The sequence below is a fragment of the Hypanus sabinus genome, chromosome 3 (assembly GCF_030144855.1).
Source record: "Hypanus sabinus isolate sHypSab1 chromosome 3, sHypSab1.hap1, whole genome shotgun sequence".
Taxonomy (NCBI): domain Eukaryota; kingdom Metazoa; phylum Chordata; class Chondrichthyes; order Myliobatiformes; family Dasyatidae; genus Hypanus; species Hypanus sabinus.
In genome coordinates this window covers 160437746-160463830 of record NC_082708.1, presented here as the reverse complement: position 1 = coordinate 160463830, position 26085 = coordinate 160437746, and the positions used below count along the sequence as shown (strand labels likewise).

General features: G+C 47.4%; 1 protein-coding gene across 1 annotated transcript in view; it reads right to left on the bottom strand.

Annotated features, from left to right (window-relative positions):
* The window catches only part of LOC132390866 (bifunctional methylenetetrahydrofolate dehydrogenase/cyclohydrolase, mitochondrial-like), a 45589-nt gene extending 21825 nt beyond the window's left edge, over window positions 1-23764 (bottom strand). The window contains exons 1-6 of the mRNA XM_059963411.1: window positions 23645-23764; window positions 21064-21248; window positions 17036-17158; window positions 10201-10353; window positions 6308-6415; window positions 1437-1529 (exon numbers count right to left, since the gene is read on the bottom strand). Coding sequence (XP_059819394.1) covers window positions 1437-1529; window positions 6308-6415; window positions 10201-10353; window positions 17036-17158; window positions 21064-21248; window positions 23645-23754 — 772 coding nt within the window. The 5' untranslated portion in view covers window positions 23755-23764. The remainder of the gene's footprint in view (window positions 1-1436; window positions 1530-6307; window positions 6416-10200; window positions 10354-17035; window positions 17159-21063; window positions 21249-23644) is intronic.
* Between the last annotated feature and the right edge of the window lie 2321 nt (window positions 23765-26085).

The following is a 26085-nucleotide window of genomic DNA, read 5'->3' as shown; positions in this document are numbered from 1 at the left end:
TGACATTAAACAATCTTGAGCTTAAACGTTGCGATTGTAGTTGCTTCCATTACCTGCCCTGACAGAAACTTTCGGATCCCCTCTGCTCTCTGTGGGAAAGATTTCCTTCGCACGTCCCACATCTCACTTTAAAGCTTTGACCTCCACTATCTGGCACACTGCCCTGAGAAAGCAGCTCGTGACTGTCTACTTATCAATGCTGATCAAAATTTTTTGAATTTTTACGAGGCCGCCCCCTCAGGTTCTGATGCTCCAGAGCCTGCCCAAACTCTCCTCTTTGAAAACAGCTCACTGCACCGCTCAGCTACTCCGCAGAATCCCTGGAGGAAATGGAAGATATCCAAGGACGATACCAACACTCAGAGGATATGAGTATCGAGAGAGATCAAAGAGACAGAGTCTTTCCTCTGGAAGGCAGAAGTGTTGAGGAACTGCCTAATCGAGCTCATTAGTACAAGATCCGACTGGCAGCAGTAAAAAGTAAGGCAAGAATCACCACTGGAAGCTGGTCACCAACTGGGAACCCAGGGAATTCTTTTTCCTCAGGAAGGGGGGAGATTGTGGAGTACATTCCCACAGAGAGTTAGTAGGATGGATTTCAGGAGAGAACGGACAAGCAGAAGGAGGACGATGAAAACAGAGACTGTTGGAAACACGCTGTGGGCCAGTGTCTGTGGAGAGAGGAAAACCAGTGTTAATGTTTCAGGGAGATGACCTTTCATCCTGAAATGTTAAGTCTGTTCCTCCACAGATGCTGCCTGGCCTGGCAATACTTTCTGTGCTTATTTTGAATGGGCAGCATTTTCAGGTTTGTGCTGGAGGAGTAGAAGGAGAAGGTAATGGGAAATATAAAGAGAAGATTCCTGTGGACTAGAAACTCAGTCATGAATCAGATGGGCCGAGTGGACTGGCCCTTAAAATAGATGCATTGAGTTCTACAGATCAGAAATCAACCATTCAGCCCAACTCAACCATGCCAACCAAGATGTCTACCTCACTGATCCCATCTGCCTGCGTTTGTCTCACATCCCTCTAAACTTTTCCTGTTCATGTACCTGTCCAAATGCCTTCAAACACCCACCTCTACCACAGCCTCTGATAGCTCGTTCCAGTTACCCACTATCCTCTGTGTGAAGAAGTTGCCCCTTAGGTTTCCTTTAAATCTGTTCCTTCTAACTCAAAACCTATACCTTCTGGTTTTAGACTCCCCTTTCCCGGAAAAGGTCTGTGATCATTCACGTTATCTATGTCTCTTATGATTTTGTAAGGTTAACCTTCACTCTCCTGTGCTCCAGGGGAAAACAGCCCCAGCCTACCCAGTCTCAAGCCCTTCCGTCCTGGTGCCTCTCGTCAGGAATCAGTGGCACGAGATGAGGCGACGAGTCACTATAACATTTAAGCAGTGAGATTGGGGATGGGGATGGGGATGAACTTGCCTGCACCCACGATGACGATATCTGCCAGAAGCGTGTGAGCCATCAGTTGCTCCTTGGGTGTGAACCTGTGGGTGATGGTCACTGTGGCATCGCCTGCAATTCACAAACAACAGCCTGGATTAGCAGAGCACCTTCGACCAACTAGATCTCCACCAGGCACTAACTCAAGAAGGCAACATCCGTCATCAACGATCCCCACCACCAAGGACACATCATCTCCCCGCAGCTATCATTGGGTAGGAGGTATAGAAGACTGAAGTCCCACACAAGCAGGTCTGAAAACAGTTACTTCCCATCAGCCTTTCAGTCCTTAAACCAAGCAGCACAAAACTGAACATTTCCCTTTAGCAACATTATGACCACCAACCATTTTGCACTAAAATAGACTGCTTTTTTGTTCTAATTGTGTCAGAGTAGTGCATAATTTAAGTTTTTCTTGTAAATAGTACTTGAGGAAGGACATTCTTGCTATTGAGGGAGTGCAGTGTAGGTTCACGAGGTTAATTCCCGGAATGACGGGACTGTCATATGTTGGAAGATTGGAGTGACTGGGCTTATACACACCAGAATTTAGAAGGATGAGAGGGGATCTGATTGAAACATTTAAGATTATTAAGGGATTAGACACACTAGAGGCAGGAAACATATTCCCGATGTTGGGGGAGTCCAGAACCAGAGGCCACAGTTTAAGAATAAGGGGTAGGCCATTTAGAACGGAGCTGAGGAAAAACTTTTTCACCCAGAGAGTTGTGGATCTGTGGAATGCTCTGCCTCAGAAGGCAGTGGAGGCCAATTCTCTGGATGCTTTCAAGAAAGAGTTAGATAGAGCTCTTAAAGATAGCGGAGTCAAGGGATACGGGGAGAAGGCAGGAACGGGGTATTGATTATGGATGATCAGCCATGATCATAGTGAATGGCGGTGCTGGCTCAAAGGGCCGAATGGCCTAATCCTGCCCCTATTGTCTATCTGATGTTACGTCCCTGTGACACTGTGCAAGATTTTTCACTCTCGTTGAGCGTAAATGTACATGTTCACATGACTAGAAACTCGACTTTGGTTTTAGAGATTCCACCCCAGATACTCACAATTAACAATGGGCAATCAGCCTGCCAAGATCAATAATGATGCAGATGTACAAAGGCCACGAGTAACACTGGGAAGGGTCAAGAGGAAACAAGTTACAAGGAAATGGCTATATGTGACCAAGAAAATTTTAATAAGGAATCACTGATAGCCCAACTTCTTGGAAAGGAGGAGTTATTACATGGTTATTACAAGCAATTGGAACACCAGGTGATGAAAGTCCAGGTGAAACAAGACTATGCTTGTGCTGTGGGCTTACGACTACCGGCGTGAGGCACGTGGCTCTAACCTCAATCGGGAGGAGCCTCACGCAAGGGACCCAGCAAAGGAATTCTGCTTTCTTCACCTTGTCTCTACACGCTAATAACCTTACAACACATTCCTGATCTCCTGGGTGTAGAATTTCCTCATAGCCTCTGGTATTGTGCTTGCCCACCCATTCATTCCTGAGAGGTAGTGGATTAGAAAATCAAAGCTCAAGACGTAGGTTCAGATGCAATCGCAGCAGTAGGCGAATTCAAATTCATTCATTAAATTAAAATTAAATGAAAAGGTACAATAAACAGAAAGTAGGGGCTGCGTATAACACGTTGCCAGGGCAGTGGCACAGGCAGACACATTGGGGATATTTAAGAAACTCTCACATGGGTAATAGAAAAATGGAAGGCTATATGGGAGGGAAGAGTTAGATTTTTGGAGTAGAATAAAAGATCAGCACATTATCATGGCCAAAGGACCCGGACTGTACGACATGTTCTGTGTTCCATTCAAATTATTGCCACAAAAGCCAGATAAACATAGTTTGTGTGTGCACTTTGGATATTTTGTTACACCAGTTACAATACTTCCCCTTGACCTTGAGACACGGTCCCCATTGTGAAGTTGGGGATGGAATTCTCATGATTTAAACCCTTTGAGGATGAAAAAATAGCAATGCTGTGTGTATCGTGGAGAGGAACGTGCAAGCGGTGGAGTTTGCCTGTGCCTACAGCCATTCTGCACCTTGTGGTAGAAGTGGAGGGTTTGGGGGACACTGACCCAGCCCAGTGAGTGCGGTACACATTAGAGAGGGGGCGCACTACATACTGTGTGCTGGAGGCGGTGGGAAGGAGTGTTTTGGGAGACGGTCAGGGTGCCATTCAAGTGGGCTGCTTCATCCTGCATTCAGAATCCTGCAATGATATTCGTGGCTGTTGTTACACTCGTCCAGGCAAGTGAGGAGTATTAAACACACACGAGAAAATCCAAAGATGTTGGAAATTCAAAGTAACACACACAAAACGGTGGAGGAACTCAGCAGGAAAAGAGTAAACTGTCGATGTTTCCGGCCAAGACCCTTCTTTATGACTGACAGGAAAGGGAGGAGATGCCTGAACTAAAAGGTGAGGGGAGGGGATAGAGGCTAGCTGGAAGCTGATGGATGAAACCAGGTGATTGGGAAAGGTCAAGGACTGAAGAAGAAAGGATCTGATAGGACAGGAGAGGGGACAATAAGAGAAAGGGAAGGAGGAGGGGTACCCATGATTGGCAGATGAGAAGTAAAAGTTCAGAATGGGGAATTGGGGGGGGGGGGGTTGGAAATTTTTGCTCACCGGAAGGAGAAATCAATATTCATGCTATCGGGTTGGAGGCTACCCAGATGGAAGAATGAGGTGTTGTTCCTGCACCCTGAGGCTGACCTCATCTTGGCACAAGAGGCGGCCATGGATCGACAGGTCGGAAGAGCATTCGCCAGACCCCTGACTTGTGCTTTGTACTTGGTAGAAGGGCTTTGGGGTATCAGGAGATGAGTCTCTCACTGCAGGTTGCCCAGTCTCTGACCTGCTCTCATTGCCATGAGGCCGGTCCCACTGAGATGCAGGTTAGCGGTCCCCGGGCTGTTAGTGATGAGGATCTTGGTTGATATGAAGGGTAAGGTTGCTGGACTTTCTCTTGTGGGAGGCAGTCACTGCCTGTCCTTCTCATGGTGCAAATGCTATTTACAGCTTATCAGCCGACATCTGAATGTGGTTCTGGGGCTGCTTCTCTTGCTGAGCAGCTATGAACATGGTGCAGCCATCGACAGACATCCCCACTTCAGTCCTCATGATGGATGAAGCAGATGATTGAGTTTGGGGCATCAACAGAGGGCAGGCTATTTGGAACAGAAAATAGGAGAAATCACTTCAAAGGATGAAGAAACTTTCGATTCATGGCGGCTCAGTCATTGACAAGAGATTCTGAGTTCTGGATTTTAAAGGAACTCACTTTTAAGATGATTGAAGGAAAATATAGTGGAGGACATCAGAGATAATTTTATTTTACACGGAGTCTGGGTCCCTGGAACGCCCTGTGGGGGTTGTGATAGATCAACATCATCATTATGTGCTTTGTCACATGTTATGGGCAATCCAGGTCTCCATAACCATGACTGTCCTTGGCAAATCTTTCTACGCAAGTGGTTTGCCATTGCCTTCTAGGCAGTATCTTTACAAGATGGATGACTCCAGCTATTAACAACACACTTCAGAGGTTGTCTGTCCGATGTCAGTGGTCAGCATAGCCAGGACTTGTGATCTGCACCAGCTGCTCGTACGACCATCCATTTCCTGCTCCATGGCTTCACATGACCCTGGCTGGAGGGCTAAGCACCTTGCCCAAGGATGACCTGCAGGCTAGTGAAGGGAAGGAGCAACCTACACCTCCTTTGGTAGAGACATATCTGCATCCAATGGCAGAGGCAGAAACATTAGGGACATTTGAGAAACTCTTAGATATGCACATGGATGACAGAAAAATGGAGGGCTATGTGGGAGGGAAGGGTTAGATTGATCCTAAGAGTAGGTTAAAAGGTCAGCACAACTTTGTGGGCCAAAGGGCCTGTACTGTGCAGAGCAGCGTACGTCGTACACTGGAAAGCCCCATCAAGGAGCACAGGAGGTGTATCTGTTTGGGTTACCCAGAGAAATCGGCGATAGCAGAATACTGCATTCGCAATGGCCATAGGATTGACTTTGACGGCACAAAACTACTGGCTTTTGCGACCGCGTGGTGAAGGAAGCCATTGAAACAAAACTAGAGGAAAAGAATTTTAACAAAGACAAAGGTCTTGCTCAAAGTAAGAACTGGAATACAAATGTAATCAGGTGGGATGGACGATGGGGGTATAAATACCACCAGACCAGACATGTCCAGGCATCATCCCTGATGAAGATGGCAGAATTTGTCATCGAAACATCAGTTAAAATCGATATCTATACCCAGCTGGAAGCCCAAGAAGAGTTTATTCAACTTTTTAAAAAAACTTCTATGATATTAAAAAGGACATCAAGCATATAGCAAAATATGACCACTGAGACAGATGCTAAAATATCATAACCTTTTCAATCATAAATAATATCATTACTTCAAGTTACACTATGCTTTAAATACTAGCTGAATTATCATCCACGTTACTGAAATCAGAGTTTAAGGGACAGAGAGGTTGTTCAGCAGCAATTATAATTTGGCTAGCCATCAGACGTACAGCAGCACTTTGCTCTGAGATGACTTTGGAAATATCTGATGCTCCTGAGAGGCATCAACCCAAGGTTTCCTGTCCTTTTTCAGGCAAATGCACAGCCGGGGACTGAAAAGTTGGGCTGGCAAATATTCCTCAGACTGCTGTCAGCAGTCATTACTGCACTGTTGATTGTGGGATCCTACTGTGTACTGCCCCGCTGTATTTCCTACTTCACAACAGTGAGTGGACTCCGTATTAAACACCAGGGCGCGCGATGTGAAAACGCGAGCTGCTTCTTCCACCTACCGCCGGGTCTCTCGTGCCTTCCGTCGGAGTGAAGGAGAACTGCAATGGGCATCCCGACGTTCTTTGACCTCCCCACGACCACCACGTTCTTACCAAATGTCTCGATCCCTGCAGGGGAACATTTTGTTAGACTTCAGCTGAAGTACAGTCATACAGTGCAGAAACAGGTGCTTAATTCCAACTGATACACGTCAACTAAGATTTCCACCTAAACTAGTTGCCCACGTCTTTCTAAAGTTCCCCTATACATCATTCTCTCTCTCTCTCTCTCCAAGTACTTTTTAAATTTTGCCTCAAGCACTTCCTCTGGCAGCTCACTCCATTTACTACCTACTCTCTACGTGCAAAAGTTGTCCCTCGGGTTCCAGTGAAATCCCTCCCCTCTCACCTTAAACTAATGCCCTCTAGTTCTTGATTCACGGACATGGGAAAAAGACCTTGTGCATTCACCCTATCTATGGCCCTCTGATTTTACACACCTCTTTAAGATCACCCCACATTCTCCTGCACTGCAATGAAAAGAGCCCCAACCTGCTCAACACCTTTCCATATCTCAGTCCCTTGAGTCCCAGCAAAGTCCTCCTCAACCACCTCTGTATTCCTTCCAGCTTGATGGCACCTTTCCTACATCAGAACTGACCAAACCTGACCAAAACCGAAAACAATATTCTAAATGCAGTCCCAACAATGTGTTCTAAAGGTTAATGTTATCATCAAGGTTGCTCACACCCAGCGCAAGGCACTCACAGAATGTAGACTGGTTGTTACCCACTGAAGCAAACTGACTGAGGGGAGAAAACATTAACTGAACCGGCCTTGAAGCTTGATGCTGGAGAGATAATGGTAACAGGGTTCTTAAGAAAGAGGAGGAGGCCCTTCTTCCTTCACATGTGACTAGCCACTATGATCTACTGTATCCTTAAACTCTTTCTACCACTGTATTCTGCAGATTGCACCTCCCAAGCCAACTTAAATCTCTGATCTTTGTTCTGAAGTCTTTAGTTAATTTCATCCAAAAGCCTCAACCTCAGTATCTTGCTGGAGGTGTGGGGGGGGGAGCGGATTGAACCAGTTCGATCCAACCATTTGCCTGTGTCAATGAATTCAATTACCAAAGCCTGCACATTGTTCCAACTGTATCAGACTCATCTCTGTACCTCAGGATCAGATCTATCTCAGTCCTGTACGCCTCCTCATCGCCAAATGAGATTCCACCAGCAACGGTGGTGCCATTGGCAAAACTATAGATGGCTTTTGAGCTGTGCTTAGCCACACAGTCAAGAGTGAAGAGACAGTACAGTAACAACCTCCGTGGAAACAAGTTTCACATCACTCTGTGGGCTCCAAAGTTCCCAAAGTCACCTTATGTCCATTTTGGTCTTGGTGATCAGCGACAGAAAGCGTTATTAGGAACAGAATATAGAACACTACAGTACAGAATAGGTCGTTTGGCCCATCGTGTTTGTGCTGACAATAATAGGCTGAAAATCAGCCAAACAGGAGTTAGAAGAGAGTTTCTCTCTCTCTGTTATTGTCAGGGGCGCCACCGGAAACATTTCTGAACTTAATCAATTAAAATCTTTCACAATCTTGAAGCTTTCATTGGACCTTCAGAAAAATCCACGGTTAAGTTAGCAACCCATCCTTGCAGTGACTCAGCACCTTCATAAAGTGTACTGGGCTTGAGCTGAGCGTCAGCAGAAAGAGCTGCTGCTTGTGCTAAATATACCACATACTGCTTCCAGAATTAGGTTCCTCCAAGCACATAAGGACTAGATTCTGGATTTTAAGTTTTTGTGGTAGAATTTCTGAGATGTTGCTATACAGCATGGTGACAAAACAATGTCCTTGCACTCAATGTCAGCAAGACCAAGGAATGGATTGTGGACTTCAGGCTGGTGAGAACATAGAACTGTGTTGATCAAAGGGTCAACAATGGAAAGGGTGAGGAGCTTCAAGTTCCTGAGGACCACCATCTCTGAGGATCTATCCTGAACCCAACACACTGATGCAATCACAAAGAAGTCACGTTTGTGGCTCTACTTCATTAGGAGTTTGAGGATATTTGATACGTCACGGAAAACTTTTGTAAACTTCCTCAGAGGTCTGGTGGAGTGTGTTGTGACCGTTTGTATCAAAGTCTGGTATGAAGCCTCCAATGCAGAGGCTACAGTGGGTTTTAGATTCTGCCAGTTCCATCGTGTGCACCATGCTCCTCACTATCAAAGACAGCTTCAAGAGATGGTGCCTCACAAAGGCGGCATCCTTACCATCCGGGACATGTCCTCTCCTCGTTACTACCATCACTGAGGAGGTACAGTAAGCGAAAGACCCACACTCAATGTTTTACGAACAGCCTCTTCCCCTCCACCATCAGATTTCTGAACAGTTCATGAACCCATGAAGACTACCTCTTGTGTTTTGCTCTCGTTATGTATTTCAGTAACTTTCTACATCTTGCAATTCCACAACATATGTCAATGATAATAAACCTAACTCTGATCCTAATCTGCTCTGGTTATTTCAAGAGCTTTAAAGCAGCCTGGGTTTTACTTCTTTTAAAAATAGTGGTGAACATGTTTTACTGCCCCAGAGCAAGTAACAAGACTCCAAGGTGAAGAGGAATCTGATTCAAATCTCTCCTAGGATTCTCTCCTTGGGAACAAACTCGAAACTGTTTTGCTGAAAGTTACTGAGCAATTATGTAATCTTTGAAATGACAACATCGCCCTCCAGAGGCGTCTGCAATTATTGTGCACAAACATTTTGAAAAAGGATTCCACATTGAACATTCTGCCCATTGTAATTACGCAAGCTTTCTGAAGGTACCCTCCTCCTCTCTACTGCCCAACTTTTCCCTTCAAAAACAGATACAACATTCCCTTCGGAAAGTTCTATCTACTTCCAAGCACATTTTTCCCAGGGTTGGGGAACCAAGAACTAGAGGGCATCAGTTTAGGTTGAGAGGAAAAAGATTTAGTAAGAACTTGTGGGGCAACTACCAGTAGGTAGTCAGTAAATGGAATGAGCTGCCAGAGAAAGTGATTGAGGCAGGTGCAATTAGAATATTTAAATGACATTTGTACAGCTACATGGGTAAGAAAGATTTAGAGACCTGGACCTGGTGGATGTACATGGACTAGCTCAGATGGGATTATTGGCTGGCATGGATGTGTTGGGCTGAAAAGCTTTTATCAATATCGTGTGACTTTTTCCCAGGTTGTATAATGCATTGTATGAAACCACTTCCTACACCTGAGCCCTTTCACCAATCTCTTCACTCCACATGTTCTACTCACTGATCTCAAGTCTAACAAGACTGATCCTGAGAACGAAAGACTGAAAGCAACATTTGATGTCTCTGGGCTGGTACTCAATGGAGATCAGAAGGATGATGAGGACAGACCTCAGTGAAGTCTGAAAATGCAACGATCATGGAGGGAATATTTCCATTAGAAGGAGAGTCTAGGATCCAAAGACTCAGCCTCAGAATTAAGGAAGGTCTCATTAAAACTGGGATAGGGAGGAATTTCATCAGCCAGTGAGTGATGAATCTGTGGGAATCCATTGCCAAGTCATTCAGTGTACTTGAGGCAGAGATGATAGGTTCTCAATTGTTAAGAGGGTTAAGGTTGTGGAGAGAATGAGGTAAAAAAAACAAACATGATTGAACAGCAAAACAGATTCAATGGGCTGTATGGTCTAAATCTGTTCCTACATCTAATGACCTGGTGTTTCTAATTTGTTTCTAATCTCCCTAACCTTCTTGTCTGCAAATGGAGCAATCCCAGCTCCCCTGATCTGTCTGTATCGTAACTGAGTAAAATTCACTCTCTTGGCTTTGGTCACTTCTGAAAGGAGCCACTTTCACTATTCACGTGGTGTTCACATACCTGTCCTTTTAATCATCTCCCAGACCCCTGCTGGGGTGGCTGGGAGAATCGTCTGCTGATCCAAGCAGAGCCTTCCAACGTTGACCACGTGAAACCCATCCACGTCCTTCTCCGGAGCGACCGCGTTGCAGACGGAACGCTCGTCAATGTGCTCTGCAAGTCAAACAGTAAAGGGTTTTGGTAAAAAAGCATTAGCATTCTTCATCTTTGCCTCGCCTCCATTTCCCCAAATCCCACCATTTTAACAGCACCCAAGTACCTTACCTGTTTCCACTCATCACATACCAGCCCGTCTCTCTACTCACCCCCTCAGCTGAATCCGCCACATACATTCCCTTTTTATCTGGTTCCAGTTATCATCTCCTCTTCTGCCTCCACCTTCCTCCTCTGATTTCTACATCTGGGTATGTGCCCATCAGTCCCCCCCTTCACCTATCACCCACCCAGCTCCATCTGTCCATCATCAGCTACCTCACCCAGTTCCACCTATCACCTGCCAGCTCCTGCCTCACCCCTCCCTCTCACCTCTCTGTATCACCTGGTTTCCTTCTACACACCGGTCCTCATGCAGGGCCTCAGCCAGAAACACTGACCACCCCTCTGCCTCCAGACACTGTCCGACCCACGGCCGCTTGATCCTTGTGTTCAGATCCTGCTCCTGCTCCGTGGCCAACTCACCGATTTCCAAGATTTAAGTCTCATGCCAGACCCTCCAGTACAAAGGCTGATGGTGCACAGTAGCGTGACATCTCCCTGGCTTCATCTCTTTCTTCAGCAACACCCACCCACCCACCCTCTTCACTCCTTACGCAGTCACTGTGGGCAACACCATGTCAGCCAGTGTCAGACAGGTCATAGAACACAGAAACAGGCTTCACAGAGTGAAGAACACCAAGTTATCCAGGTTTAAGCGGTAGAAGACAAGGAACTTGAAAGAAACTGCAGCAACATCTCCGAATTTGAGAAGGTACTTCACTTCAAATGTAGGAGCTGGAGGATGATTCTGCGTGAATGATCTGCTCCAGCTCAAGGTCGGACACACGGAGTTATAGAATCACTGGTCCATACCAAACAAGCTGGTCCCATTCATCAATGTAAGAATAACTGGCAGTGAAATGATCTAACCACACTCACTTTGTCTTAAAATAGCTGCAATTGCTGCAATCCCCACGTGTGTCCCACCAGTGGCATAAGGGTGGGAGGGAGTAACACTGGGAGTCCTCATCACCAGCTCCAGATGCCATGAAGCTTTGTGGTATCAATAGACAATAGACAGTAGGTGCAGGAGTAGGCCATTCAGCCCTTCTAGCCAGCACCGCCATTCACTGTGATCATGGCTGATCATACACAATCAGTACCCCGTTCCTGCCCTCTCCCCATAACCCTTGACCCCACTATCTATAAGAGCTCTATCTAACTCTCTCTTGAATGCATCCAGAGACTTGGCCTCCACTGCCTTCTGCAGCAGAGCATTCCACATATCCACCACTCTCTGGGTGAAAAAGTTTTTCCTCAGCTCCGTTCTAAATGGCCTACCCCTTATTCTTAAACTGTGGCCTCTAGTTCTGGACTCGCCCATCAGCGGGAACATGCTTCCTGCCTCCAGCGTGTCCAATCCCTTAATAATCTTATATGTTTCAATTAGATCCCCTCTCATCCTTCTAAATTCCAGTGTATACAAGCCCAGTCGCTCCAATCTTTCAACATATGACAGTCCCGCCATTCCGGGAATTAACCTTGTGAACCTACGCAGCACTCCCTCAATAGCAAGAATGTCCTTCCTCAAATTTGGAGACCAAAATGCACACAATACTCCAGGTGGGGTCTCACCTGGGCCCTGTACAGCTGCAGAAGGACCTCTTTACTCCTATACTCAATTCCTCTTGTTATAAAGGCCAGCATGCCATTAGCTTTCTTCACTGCCTGCTGTACCTGCATGCTTGCTTTCATTGACTGATGTACAAGAACACCTAGATCTTGTTGTACTTCCCCTTTTCCTAACTTGACTCCATTTAGATCACCAATGGCAAGGAAACCCCTCCCGATCACTACCCACCACCATCCCTCAGCTGACACACCTGGACTCCTCCCGAGTGTAACACTTGGAAGAAACACTGAGAACAGCAGGGACTCAGAATGTCCCCTTGGTCGGGACCTCAGGGTTCGTTACTGAGTGGGGAAGTGCCACCACTACTGACCAAAGTGCCCTAGTCCAGGAGGATGGAGGTCGCAGGCTGTGGTGCAGCAGGTAGTGAGGACCAACACCAGGGACAAATCCACTGGGCCCTGACCTCAGCGGTTTCCCTGTGGTAGGTACACCTGACCTGGGAGTACTGATAGGTGACCACAGCATTACCGTACAGCCATTTCAGGTGGTGATGAGAAGGCATACAAGAGCAAGATAGGTCAGCTGGGTGAGTGGTGTCACAGTAACAACTTTGCACTCAACGTCAGTAAGACCAAAGAATTGATTGAGGACTTCAGAAAGGGGAAGTCGAAGGAACACATACCAGTCTTCATTGAGGAATCAAAAGTGAAAAGGGTGAGCAATTTCAAGTTCCTGGCTATCAACATTTCCTTGGATCTATCCTGGGCCCAACGTATTGATGCAATTACAACAGCAGCTATATTTCATTGAGTTGGAGGAGATTTGGTATGTCAACAAAGACGCTTGTAAATTTCTACAGATGTACTATAGAGAGCATTCAAACATAAATAGACTTCTAACTGTAACTTACAGATTTTATTATAATGAGGTACAATGTACTGCTGCTGCATAATAACACATTTCACGACGTATGCCAGTGATATTAAACCCAATTCTGATTCTGAACCATAAAGTTACACAGCATGGAGACAGATCCTTCAGCCCAGTTCACCCAGGCCAACCAAGGTACCTTGGTCTGAGTTCTGCTTGCCCCGTATATTTCTAAACCATTCCTGTCCATGTATCTGTCAAATGCTCTTTAGACATTGCAATTATACTCATCTGTGCAGCTTCCTCTGGCAGCTCATTCCACGTGTCGACAAACCCCATGTGAAAAAGCTCCTCCGTTAGATCTTCCCCTCTCACCTGAAAGCAGGGCCCTCTAATTTTGGATTCCCCTACTCTGGGAAAAAGTCTGTGACCATTCATCCGCTCCACGGCTTTATAAACCTCTTTACGGTCACCCCTCAGCCTCCTGTGCTCCAGCCTACCCAGTCTCTCCGTAGAACTCGAGCCCTCGTCGCCCCAGCTTCCCCGTGTATCAGTTGCACACCAGCTTACTGGCAAACTTCTCCTGTCACCAACAAAATGATGCCCTGTACTCGAGACGCAATCCTTCACACTGCGAACATCCTTCACAGTGCCATGAGACACTCAGAACAGATCTGGCAGCTCCAGACCCCGCGGGAGTCCATGAGGCCCTGTCCATCACTCCCACGCACCCTGTGGCCACATGGCCGGGCATGTTGCTGGGTGAATCCCAGTTTACTGGGAGGCACAGAGGATCGTGCCAGGGGCAGCAACAGACAAGCCTTAAGGTGACAAGGTCAGCAGTCCACTCGCCTATCGCACACGGGTGAGAGTGGTGGAGAATGAATGCTAACTGGAGATAGAGGCTCCAAAACATCTTCCCCCTCAACAATGGCAGAACCAGCCTGTGAGTGCTAAAGAAGTGTGAGGTAGGTGATCTATGTTGGCTCCTTCTGAGAGTCTCACCGTCACAGAAAGCAGTCTTCAGTCCGTTCCGTTCACTCCACATCGAGAAATGGCTGAGAGAACTGGTCGCAGCAAAGGCCAATGGACCAGACAACATACTAAGGACCTGCTCTCCAGAACAAACTGTGCCTCCAGCCAAGCTGTTTCAATCCCTTGTAGTAGGCCAAATCGCAAATAATTATGAGAGTGTGCAGGAGGGAGATAGAGAGCCTAGTGGCATGGTGTCATGACAATAATCTTTCTCTCGATCTTTGAAAAAGAGCTGCTCATTGATTTCGGGGGGGGGGGGTAGTGTGTGGGGTCTGAGGTCAAGAGGGTTGAGAACTTCAAGCTCCTAGCAATGAACATCACCAACAGCCTGCCCTGGTCCAATTACGCTGATGCCATGGCCAAGAAAACTCGCTAATGCCTCTACTTCCTCAGAAGACTATGGAAATCTGGCACATCACCCTCGACCCTCACCAAATTTTATTCATGCACCATATCCAGGAGCATCGCAGCTTGCTATGGCAACTGCTTTGCCATCGACCGCGAGAAACCGCAGGGTTGTGGGCACAGCTCAGGAAATAACTTCCCCTCCTTGTACTACCCTCCTCAGGGCCTTGGTAAAGCAGCCAGCAAAATTAGAGGCAACACCCACCTCGAACATTTTCTCTTCTCCCCCTTTTGCTGACTGCAGAAGATACAAAAGCCCGAAAGCATATAGCACCATGCTCAAGGGCAGCTTTGATCCCACTGCTATGAGGCCATTGAATGGTCCCCCAGTACAATAAAATGGACTTTGATCTCATAATCTACCTTGTTATGATCTTGTACCCTACTGTCCACCTGGACTGCACCTTCTGTAACTGCAACATTTTATTCCGTACTCTGTTATTGTTTTACTTTGTGCAGTGTTGCAGAGAATCGATCTGCATAAACGACATGCAAGACAAGTTTTTCACTGAACCTCAGTAGATGTGACAATAATAGACAAATTTACCAGTTACTTCACTTACATCAGTCTGACAATGTGGAGAACTGCCCGTGCCTGTTGTGTTCACAAAAAGTTAGACAAATCCAGTCCACTCGTTTCTGTCAATGGAATTGATACAGCAAAGAAGACCATTCAGCACATCTAATCTATACTGGATCACTGTAGAGCAATCCAGTTAATCCCAGTCCTCATGGCTCTGCAAATTATCCTCCTTTGATCTGCAAAGCGCTGGAAGGTATGATCAATGCAGCCGTCAGTGGCGCTTACCAAACACCTGCTCACTTTACCCTGAACCACCAAACTTGGCCAAAATTACACCATGAAGCTGAGGTGAGAGAGGCTGCCCTTGATATCAAGGCGTCCCTTTGAAGGATGAAGGAAGAGGCTCGAAAGAATCATGAGGCCTGACACACTGGGGTCAGAGATCTGTGTGAGTCTGAAAGTCGAGGCCCAAAGATCAAGCCCATGATCGGCAAGTCCTGGGGCAAAGTCTGAAGTTGGGGCCCCGACGTCTGCGAGCCTAAGAGCCCAGGACCAAGGACTGGAGGCCTAGGAATGGCCTGTCCTTGTCTGTATATAAATGGGTGTGTGGGTGTGGGAAATGGGCCTGTTTTGCTGTTGTCTTGTTTTTTTATTGCTGTTGCTTATGTTGTTCTGCAGAACGTGGCACACATGCAACGCTGGCGCCAGAATGCGTGGTGACATTTGCGGGCTGCCCCCAACACATCATTGGGTGTGCTGGCTGTTTAATGCAAACAACTGCATGTTTCGATGTGCACGTGACAAGTAAATCTGAACCAGCATCACTCGACTGAGTGTAGCGTCAGGGAGCCCAGGTGAAACAACCTCTATGGACATCAAAGGGAGAGCATTCCAGTAACTCGAGTTATCCCTCACACACACGAAGTTCATTATCTTCAGTGGTGGTCAATACCCTCGTAGGGCTGTGTCCTCGGCCTAACCACCTTCCTTTCTCAGGATGGTCACTGATGACGGCACAATGCTCACTTTGACCTGCAGCTCTTCAGACGATGAAGGAGCCCCTGCAAAGGCAGTGGAGTATTGTGGCAGGTAACATCCATACCACAGCGGAAGTGCCATGCATTGGTCATCTCACCCAAGTGAGAGTCTCACCACCCACCCCTAACTCAGTGGCAACACCAATCACCAGCACTCTGGGGGGGTCAGATGGAGCAGAAACCCAGCCCAGCAGAGTACTGCAGCTACAAGTACAAGTCAGCCCTGTGGCACGTGTCACATCTCCTGATACTCCCAGGCCTTTCCACAATCAACAAGGCACAATTCAGAACCAGTGCAGCTCCAGCATCACTCAAGACGATCGACATTATCCAGTCTTGATTAGCAGCACCCAGCACACTCCCTCCCTCAGCCGGCACACGGGGGCTGCAGTATCCACCATCTACAACACTACAATGCCGTGACTTGTCCAGGCTGCTCTGATAGCACCTCCCAGACCCATCACCTCTCCCGCCAAGGACCACCGTCACCATCAGGTTTCCTTTCCAATCATGACTTGGAATTGCATCGCTGTCCCTTCATCTCACTGGGTCTAAATCCTTCAACTCCCTCTCCAGCAGCACTGTGGGAGCACCGATCAAGAAGGCGGCTCATTCCTCACCTCCTCAAGGGGCAGTTAGGGATGGGCAATAAATGTAATCTTAAGCTAGTCAGCAGTATGCAGGAACTATGAACTGAATTTGTAAAATCTTCCAAACTAACTAGTCCTATTTTAAAAGGACAGTACAGTGACACCTAACTGCTGCCTCACAGCCTCAGAGATCCGGACTCGATCGTGACCCTGAGTGCTGTCTGTCTGGAGTTCACGTTCTCCCTGTGATTGCGTGGGTTTCCTCTGGGTGCTCCCAAATCCCAAAGCTGTGCAGTTACCTTCCATAAATTGTCCCTCGTGGGTGTCGGAATCATCAGGGAAGGTTGATGGGCGTTTGAGAGGAAATAGCTTACAGGGAAATGTGGGATAAAGGACTGGTGGGATTGCTTGGAGAGACCACATAGACACAATGGGCTGAATGGCTGCCTTTTATTTATTTAGTAACACTTCTTACTAAAGGGGCTTGATCTGGGTGTTTCTTCTCTGTTTTCCCAGTGTACTGGGTAAATGCCAGGAGGAAACTCACCAGGCAGAGGGAGCTGAACCAGCAGCCCAGTGACCTTCGGATCCCGGTTCAACCTCTCAATTAGTTCCAGAAGTTCTTCCTGTGACACACTGGCAGGTCGTAGAATGGTTTCACTGACGATGCCTGCAAGCAGAGTGAAGCCATACATCATTGTCCATAACGAGATTTGTCCCTTTTCAAACAAGGAAGGAACCAGAGCTAGCAAGAGAGGTAGAGCATTTAGTCAGAGGAAAGAGGGAGCATACTTAAGGTTCAGAAAGCCTGAAGATCAGACAGGACACTTGAAAGTTGTAAGGATGGACAGGAAAGCTAGATGGGGACATGAGAAGCCTTGGTGAGCAAGACTGAGGAAAACTCTAAAGCATCTTACACATCTGTGAAGAACAGGATGACTAGTGAGGGTAGGATCAATCAGGGATTAAAGGGGGAATGTGCCTGGAATCAGAGGAGGTTGGGGAAGTCCTTAATAAATATTTTACCTCAGTATTCATGAGTAAGAGGAACCTGGACGAACATCAGGCAGCATAGAACAGAGTAACGTGCTGGAACATGTTGAGGTTAAGGAAAAGGCAGTGTTAGAAAAACATTAGGATAGGTAAATCCTGGGACTGGACGGGTTATACTCCAGGTTACTATGGGAAGCAAGGGAAGAGATCGCTGTTCTATTGCCAATGATCTTTGTGTCCTCACTGACCACAGGAGTAGTACCAGAAGATTGGAGGATACAAAGTGCTATTCCTTTATTCAGGAAAGGCAGTAGGAATAATCCTGGCTGTTACAGACCCTTACAAACAGAAGTGGCTGAGAGTGGCAGATAGAATTCAGTCCAGAAAAGTGCCAAGTGATAGAGTTTGGAAGGTCAAACTTTTAGGCAGAGTACAGGGTTAATGTCAGGATTCTGTGTGGAGGAAAAAAGGGACCTTGGAGATCCCTCAAAGGTGCCACGCAAGCTGACATGGTGGTCAAGAATGTTTATGTTGGTCTTCATGTTCAAGAGCTGATGCAAGTTAATGTTGCAGCTCTACAAAACTCTGGGTTGACTACACTTGGAGTATTGTCTCTGTAACTTTGCCTCTAACTTCCACCCTGCTCTCAAATTTACCTGGTCCATCTCCGACGCCTTCCTCCCCTTTCTCGATCTCTCTGTCTCTATCTCTGGAGATAGCTTATCTACTGATGTCTATTACAAACCCACTGACTCTCGCGGCTACCTGGACGATACCTCTTCCCATCCTGATACTTGAAAAAAATGCCATCCCCTTTACGCAATTCCTCCGTCTCCCCCACATCAGCTTTCAGGATAAAGTTTCTCATTCCAGAACTAAGATGTCCTCCTTCTTCCACCTTCAACACTGCCCTGAAACTTATCTCTTCCACTTCACGCACCTCTGCCCTCACCCCATCCTCTGCCACCCCACCAGGGATAGGGTTCCTCTTGTCTTCACCTACCACCCCACCAGCCTCCGCATCCAGCACATGCGGTAATTCTCCATAACTGCCACCACCTCCAACGGGATTCCACTACCAATCTCATCTTTCCCTCCCCTGCAGGGATCTGTAGGGATCGCACCACATGCGACTCCCTTGTCCATTCGTCCCTCCCCACTGATCTCCATCCTGGCCCTATCCATGCAGGCAGAACAAGTGGCACACCTGCCCTACACCTCCTCCCTCACTACCATTCAGGGCCCCAAACAGTCCTTTCAAGTGAGGCAACGCTTCACTCTGTGTCTGTTGGGGTCATATACTATATATAATGCTCCCAGTGTGGCCTCTTGTATATCAGTGAGACCCGATGTAGATTGGGAGACCACTTCACCGAGCACCTATGCTCCAACCACCAGGAAAAGCAGGATCTTCCAGAGGCCACCCATTTTAATTCCACTTCCCATTCCCATTGCAGTATGTCAATCCATGGCCGTGATGAGGCCACGCTCAGGTTTGAGGAGCAACGCCTTGTATTATGTCTGTGTAGCCTCCAATTCAATGGCATGAACATCTATTTCTCAGTCTTCCAGTAATACCCCCCCCTTCCCTATTCCCCATTCCCATTCCTATCTCCTTACCCATCCATCACCTCTCTCTGGTGCTCCTCCCTCTTCCCTTTCTTCCATGGTCTTGTGTCCTATCAGATTCCCCCTTCTCCAGGCCCTTGTCTCTTTCCCCAATCGACTTCCCAGCTCTTTGCTTCCCACCTCCCCTCACAGCTGCACCTATCACCTTCCGTCTCTTCCTTCCCACGCCCCACCTGCTAACTCTGACTTCTCATCTTTTTTCTCCAGTCCCAATGAAGGGTCTCAGCCTAAAACGTTGACCGTTTACTCTTTTCCTGGCTTGCTGAGTTCCTCAGCATTTTGTGTGTGTTGCTTGGAGTATTGAGTTCAGTTCTGGTCACCTCATTATAGGAAGGATGTAAACCTTTAGGGAGGGTAGGAAGAGATTTACCAGAATCCTGCCTGGATTAGAGAACATGTTTCATCAAGAAAGGTTGAGCAAGCGAGGGCTTCTCTTTTTGTAGTGAAGAAGGATGACAGGTGACCTGATAGGAGTATATGAGGAGTGATTGATAAGTTTGTGGCCTAAGGTAGGAGTCAATTTTAGAAAACCTAGCACATTTGCTTTTCCTACATTTGCACTCTTAGTCCAGCCGTCGTGGAGCATACGGATCCCTTCTTTGTAGAAGTCGGCACTTGGACCTCCAGAAGTGGTTCACAGCAGGGATGATTGATAAGTTCATGGCCTAAGGTAGAAGAGTTATTTCCTTCAAACTTCCTGCATTTTCCCTCAGTTGAACTGCATGCACATGTAACAAGAGTTGTATAACTCATCTCCTTCTAGTTTAGGCCACGAATTTATCAATCACCCTTGCTGTGGACCTCCTGGAGGTCCAAGACACTCTTGTTACATGATGTGCAGTTCAACTCTTTGAGTGATAATGCAGAAAGTTTGAAGTTAAAAACTCATCTCCTTCTACCTTAGGCCACAAACTTATCAATCGCCCCTGCTGTGGACCATTTCTATAAAGAAAGGATCTGTATTCTCCACGACCACTGGACTAAGTGTGTACATGTAGGAGGGGACTATGTTGAAAAATAAATGTGCTAAGTTTTCTAAAATTGACTCCTTCTACCTTAGGCCACAAACTTATCAATCACCCCTCATAACATGAGAAGAGGCATAGATAGGATGAACAACCAGAACTTTTTTCCCCAGGGTGGCAATAACCAATATGAGAGGACATAGTTTTAAGGTGATTAGAGAAAAGTATAGGGGGATATCAAAGGTAGTTTTTTATTAACCAGAGAGCGATAAGTTCTTCCTTCCTGTAATGAAGCAACCAGAACGGAACCCAATTCTCCAAGTGTGGTCTACAAGGGGACTGGGAGAGGCAGATGCAATTAGGCACATTCACAAGAATTTTAGCCAGGTGCGTGGATGATAGAAAAACTAAAGGCCATGTGAGAGGAAAGGGTTAGACTGATCTTAGAGTAGGTTAAAAGATGTTGTGGGCCGAAGGGCCTGCGCTGTTGTGTAATGTTCTACGTTCTGTGATCTGTTCTTCAGATCTCGTATACCCTGAGACGAGGAAAACCAGGTGCATCTCTGTATCTCTCTCAGTGCTGCTCTCCAACACCGCAACCCTTCCCCAATAAAAGCCTGGGATTCTGTGTCCAAGCCTCTGGACTGGGACCTGTATTCGGACATGGGAATGCTGGGTTAGTGACTCACGGCATTATCAAAAACCTGCAGACACTGGAAACCTGAAATACAGACAGAAAATGCCAGAAGTACTCCACAAATCAGGCAGCATCTGTGGAGAGAGAAGGCAGAAATGTTTCCTCTCAACGAAAGGTGATTAGCCTGAAATTTTTCTCTGATAGATGTGGCCTGAACTGGTCAGTGTTGCCAGCATTTTCTGATGTCATTAGTGTAAGCAGGGTAAACGTAAGAGATTGTTTGGGATTGGGGTGTGGAGTACTCTGTGGGGAGGCGAGGGTTAACACGTACAGGGCAATCCCTGTCCTCACCTACTGAGGCAGCAGCTCTGCTTTTATTCTTCACGTACGCGTGGCTGCCAGGATCATCCCCCACCAGGACAACACTGAGCTGAGGGCGCATGTTCCCGAGAGACACCCACTGCTCCAGCTCTCTCCGCACCTCATCACGAATCTGCTTGGCCAGGGCTGTTCCTGAGATGACCACGGCCGCCTGCCTGGGGACAAGGAAAGAACGGAAACTGTCAGAGCCAGTGGGGTTTTCAGTCCAGCTCCCTGTCAGCACCAGATCCCTACCAGGACCAGGTAATGAGGCCAACAGCATCAAGACTAGATCTGCACTGGGACCAGTTACCCATTAGGACCAGATCTCCATCAGGACCAGACAATCCAACCATCTCAGTATCAGAACAAGAAACTATCCCCAACCCCCGGCCAGGTCCATATCCCCGATCAGACCTCCACCAGAACCAGATCTCCACCAGGGCCATATCCCCCATCAGACCTCCACCAGAACCAGATCTCCACCAGGGCCATATCCCCGATCAGACCTCCACCAGAACCAGATCTCCACTAGGTCCATATCCCCGATCAGACCTCCACCAGAACCAGATCTCCATCAGGGCCATATCACCCATCAGACCTCCACCAGAACCAGATCTCCACCAGGGCCATATCACCCATCAGACCTCCACCAGAACCAGATCTCCACCAGGGCCATATCACCCATCAGACCTCCACCAGAACCAGATCTCCATCAGGACCAGACAATCCAACCATCTCAGTATCAGAACAAGAAACTACCCCCAACCCCCGGCCAGGTCCATATCCCCGATCAGACCTCCACCAGAACCAGATCTCCATCAGGACCATATCCCCGATCAGACCTCCACCAGAACCAGATCTCCACCAGGTCCATATGTCCAATCAGACCTCCACCAGAACCAGATCTCCACCAGGGCCATATGCCCCATCAGACCTCCACCAGAACCAGATCTCCATCAGGACCAGACAATCCAACCATCTCAGTATCAGAACAAGAAACTACCCCCAACCCCCGGCCAGGTCCATATCCCCGATCAGACCTCCACCAGAACCAGATCTCCATCAGGACCATATCCCCCATCAGACCTCCACCAGAACCAGATCTCCATCAGGACCATATCCCCGATCAGACCTCCACCAGAACCAGATCTCAACCAGGTCCATATCCCCGATCAGACCTCCACCAGAACCAGATCTCCACCAGGGCCATATCCCCCATCAGACCTCCACCAGAACCAGATCTCCATCAGGACCAGACAATCCAACCATCTCAGTATCAGAACAAGAAACTACCCCCAACCCCCGGCCAGGTCCATATCCCCGATCAGACCTCCGCCAGAACCACATCTCCAGACAATTCAAACATCTCAGCATCAGAACCAGAACCCCCTGGCCGGGTCCAATTCCCCAGCAGGATCAGACAATCAGACCATCTCAGCATCAGAAACAGAACCTCCCCCCACCCCCACCACCAGGACTAGATCCCTATCAGGACCAGATCCCCAGCTAAACAAACCATCTCGACATCAGGACCAGCTCCCATTGCTGGGAAAACCAACCTAAGCATTTGAACTAATCCGTTATTATTTTGATGTCACACAGTGTGGCACCGATCTGGAATTGCTACCCTACATTATTTGCTGCCATCTCCTAACCAAAACAAAGTTCCTCATCTCTGCCCTCAATTTATGAGGGGGCCGGCAGTTTTAAGATGCTCTTGAAGAAGTGGAAAAGAACTCTGGGTCAACTTCCCAGTCCAGATGAAGGGTCTTGACCCAAAACATAGACTGTCCATTACACTCTGTCCCTGACCTGCTGAGTTTCCAAGGCAGGTTGTTGGTTGCTCAGATTCCAGCATCTGCAGTCTCTTGTGACCTCCTTCCATCCTGCACATGGTTTAGTTAAACGTTCAGAACTTTGAAAACTGCACTGGATTAAAGCTTCCCTAAAATCTGAGGCAATCTTTGCAACATTAGAGATTGGTCTATGATTCAAAACTAAAGCCTTTGGCCAGATTTAGAGACAAGATGCAGAAATACTGGAAATGCTCAGAAGGTCAGGCAGCATCGCTTAAGTTTCAGGTCATCGGTCCTCCCGCTGAACATATTTTTGTTTCAAATGCTGAACTGATTGATCTTTACCGACGGTCGCTTTAAAATAATGTCTGCCGCATGCAAGCTCGCCACCAGATGTCGCGCTTTGCCATTCCAAGCTTTTGCTTGACATTTGCAAAAAAATGAATCCTTTCACTAAACCCACTTGCAAACTCAGCTAATCCCAGATATGTTTGCGATCAGCAAAATCAGTGCGTTCTTGGCGATTTATTTCTTTTAATTTTGCAAAAGAGAATTGTTTTTCAGATTGCCCGCATTGTTAAATTAACCTGCCTCCCTCCTATTTTGCACAGGACGGGTCAGCAGGGAGAGGCTGATGCCGCCGCAGTTCCAGCTATTGTTTGCGCCGGTTGCAGAGCCCTGGGGCGCGCTCCTGGGGTCTGCAACGGTCCCCGGTAGCTACCACACCTGGGGGGCACTCGGCCCGCTCACCTGCCGGCCAGGTGTGGCCTTACCTGCAGCCGCCAGCGTGCAGCCGTCTGGCCAGCATCGGCGGGTGCACCACGGGCGCCAGCTTCAGCACCGCCGCTCGGGCGGGCAGCGAGAAGATGCAGAGAGAAGCCATGATGTGCAAGGCAAAGCGTGCAATGCCGGGGAGAGGGAGAGAGAAGGGGAGGAGCGGGTGTCCCCTATACCGAATGCAAGTTAGAAGCACTCCATTGGCTGCTCCCGAGTTCGTGACCGCCGCTAGAGAAATGCAAATTCTTTCCGAAACCATGGTTATAAAGTATGGACACAGTGTCCAGGGTACAGATCGTACATTGCACGTGGAACATGGTGCGAAGAACGGTTTGTATTTAAATCCCATTATAAATTTCTCAAGGGCAATGAAGTACAGTACCTTTGCAGATAATTGGCTGTTCTGTCATACGGGAGACTCAGCAGGTCATTTGTTCACGGCAAGCCCCCGTCCAGTAACTTTTTTTGCTGTGACGTGGGGTGAGTGTTGAATTGAACACTGTGAAAACTCCGCTGACCTGAGGTAATCGAGTTAGTCTGCACCCAGAGGCCTTTCGGCCCAACTTGTGCTTTCCAGTCAAGGTGCCTACCTCAGCTAGTCCCATTTGTCTGCATTGACTCGTATCCCTCGAATTCATTACCTGTCTGGAATGTCTTATAAACATTGCATCTGTATCTACCTCTGGCAGTCACTCTAAATACCCACCACTCTCTGTGTGGGAAAAAAAAATCCTCAGTTCCCCTTTAAATCTTTCTCCTCACACCCTAAAACTCTGCCATCTAACTTTAGACTGTCATAGAATGTGACATTGAAAATGTCACTCCTCTGGTCCCAGCCTATCCAATCTCCTTATGATTCAGTGCTCCTGTTCATTGAATTGCTACATCCGACAGATATACTGGTGGTACTGTGTTTTGGTTCTGGACTTGGACTACAGACATTTTTCAGTTTCATAGTTTTTTTGTTCAGTGTTTTACACCCAATCTTTCTGTTTTTTTTTGGTGTGCTGGCAACAATAGACCTTTCTCAGTCTTATAGTTTTTATATATTTGGTGTTTTTTCACCTGATCTTTCTCGTTTTTTTGTGTGTGGGGCAGGGGGGATTTGGAAGTTGATGTGCCTGTTCCATAGAAACATAGAAAACCAACAGCACAATACAGACCCTTCAGCCCACAATGCTGTGCCGAACATGTATTTACTTTAGAAATTACCTAGGGTTACCCATAGCCCTCTATTTTTCTAAGCTCCAAGTCCCTATCCAGGAGCCTCTTAAGAGACCCTGTCATATCCGCCTCCACCACTATTGCCAACAGCCCATTTCATGCACTCACCACTCTCTGCGTAAAAAACTTACCCTAAAATCTCCTCTGTACCTACTTCCAAGCACCTTAAAACTGTGCCCTCTCATGCTAGCCATTCCAGCCCTGGGAAAAAGCCTCTGACTATCCACATGATCAATGCTTCTCATCCATTTTTTATGAGGGGAGGGGGGATTTGGATCTCGATATGCCTGTTCCTGTTCCGTTTTTGTTTGTTTTTGTGAGGGGAGGGGGGATTTGGGGCTCGATATGCCTGTTCCTGTTCCGTTTTTTGTTTGTTTTTGTGAGGGGAGGGGGGATTTGGGGCTCGATATGCCTGTTCCTGTCACGTTTTTGGGTTTTTTTGTGAGGGGAGGGGGGATTTAGGGCTCAATGTGCCTGTTCCTGTTCCGTTTTTGTTTTTTTTTGTGAGGGGAAGAGGGATTTGGTGGTTGGCAGATAAAACAGATGACATGTGACCGCTAGATGTACCAAATTGGATTGAGACAGTATCACTACATCTGTGCATTACAATGAGTTAATCATAAAGCCTGCCCCAGCCCCTCTATCTTTAACGGACTGGGTGCCCTGTCCCTGCGGAGAACGGTGAAGCCACCAGGCTGCAGGGCTGTGTCTGAGATGGCTTCAGTGAGCCAAGGTCCTATAAAGCAAACTTTGGATTGATGTCACAGTCAGCACAGACACGATGGGCCAAAGGGTCTTCTAACAAGAGGGGCACAATTCCTGATTAAACACTGACCATGAACAAATAACTACAAGAACAAACACCAGGTTGGCTCTCCAGTGCAGGACTATAAACGCCAGGGTAATGCCTGCCCGACGAGGGGGCTCTGTCAGCTTCAAACGTCCTGCGACACCGTCTGAAGAAGAGCTGGGGACACCACTTATATTCTTATTTCAACATACAGTACGGTAACAGGCCCTTCTGGCCCAGGAGCTTGTCCCGCCAAATTGCATCCATGTGACCAGTTATCTTCCTAACCAGAATGTGGGAGGAACCCAGAGCACCTGGAGGAAACTCTGTGCAGAACGTACAGAATTCTTATAGACAGCAGTGGGAACTGAACTCAGTTCATTGGCACTGTAGTAGCATCACGGAAACTGCTACGCTATCGTG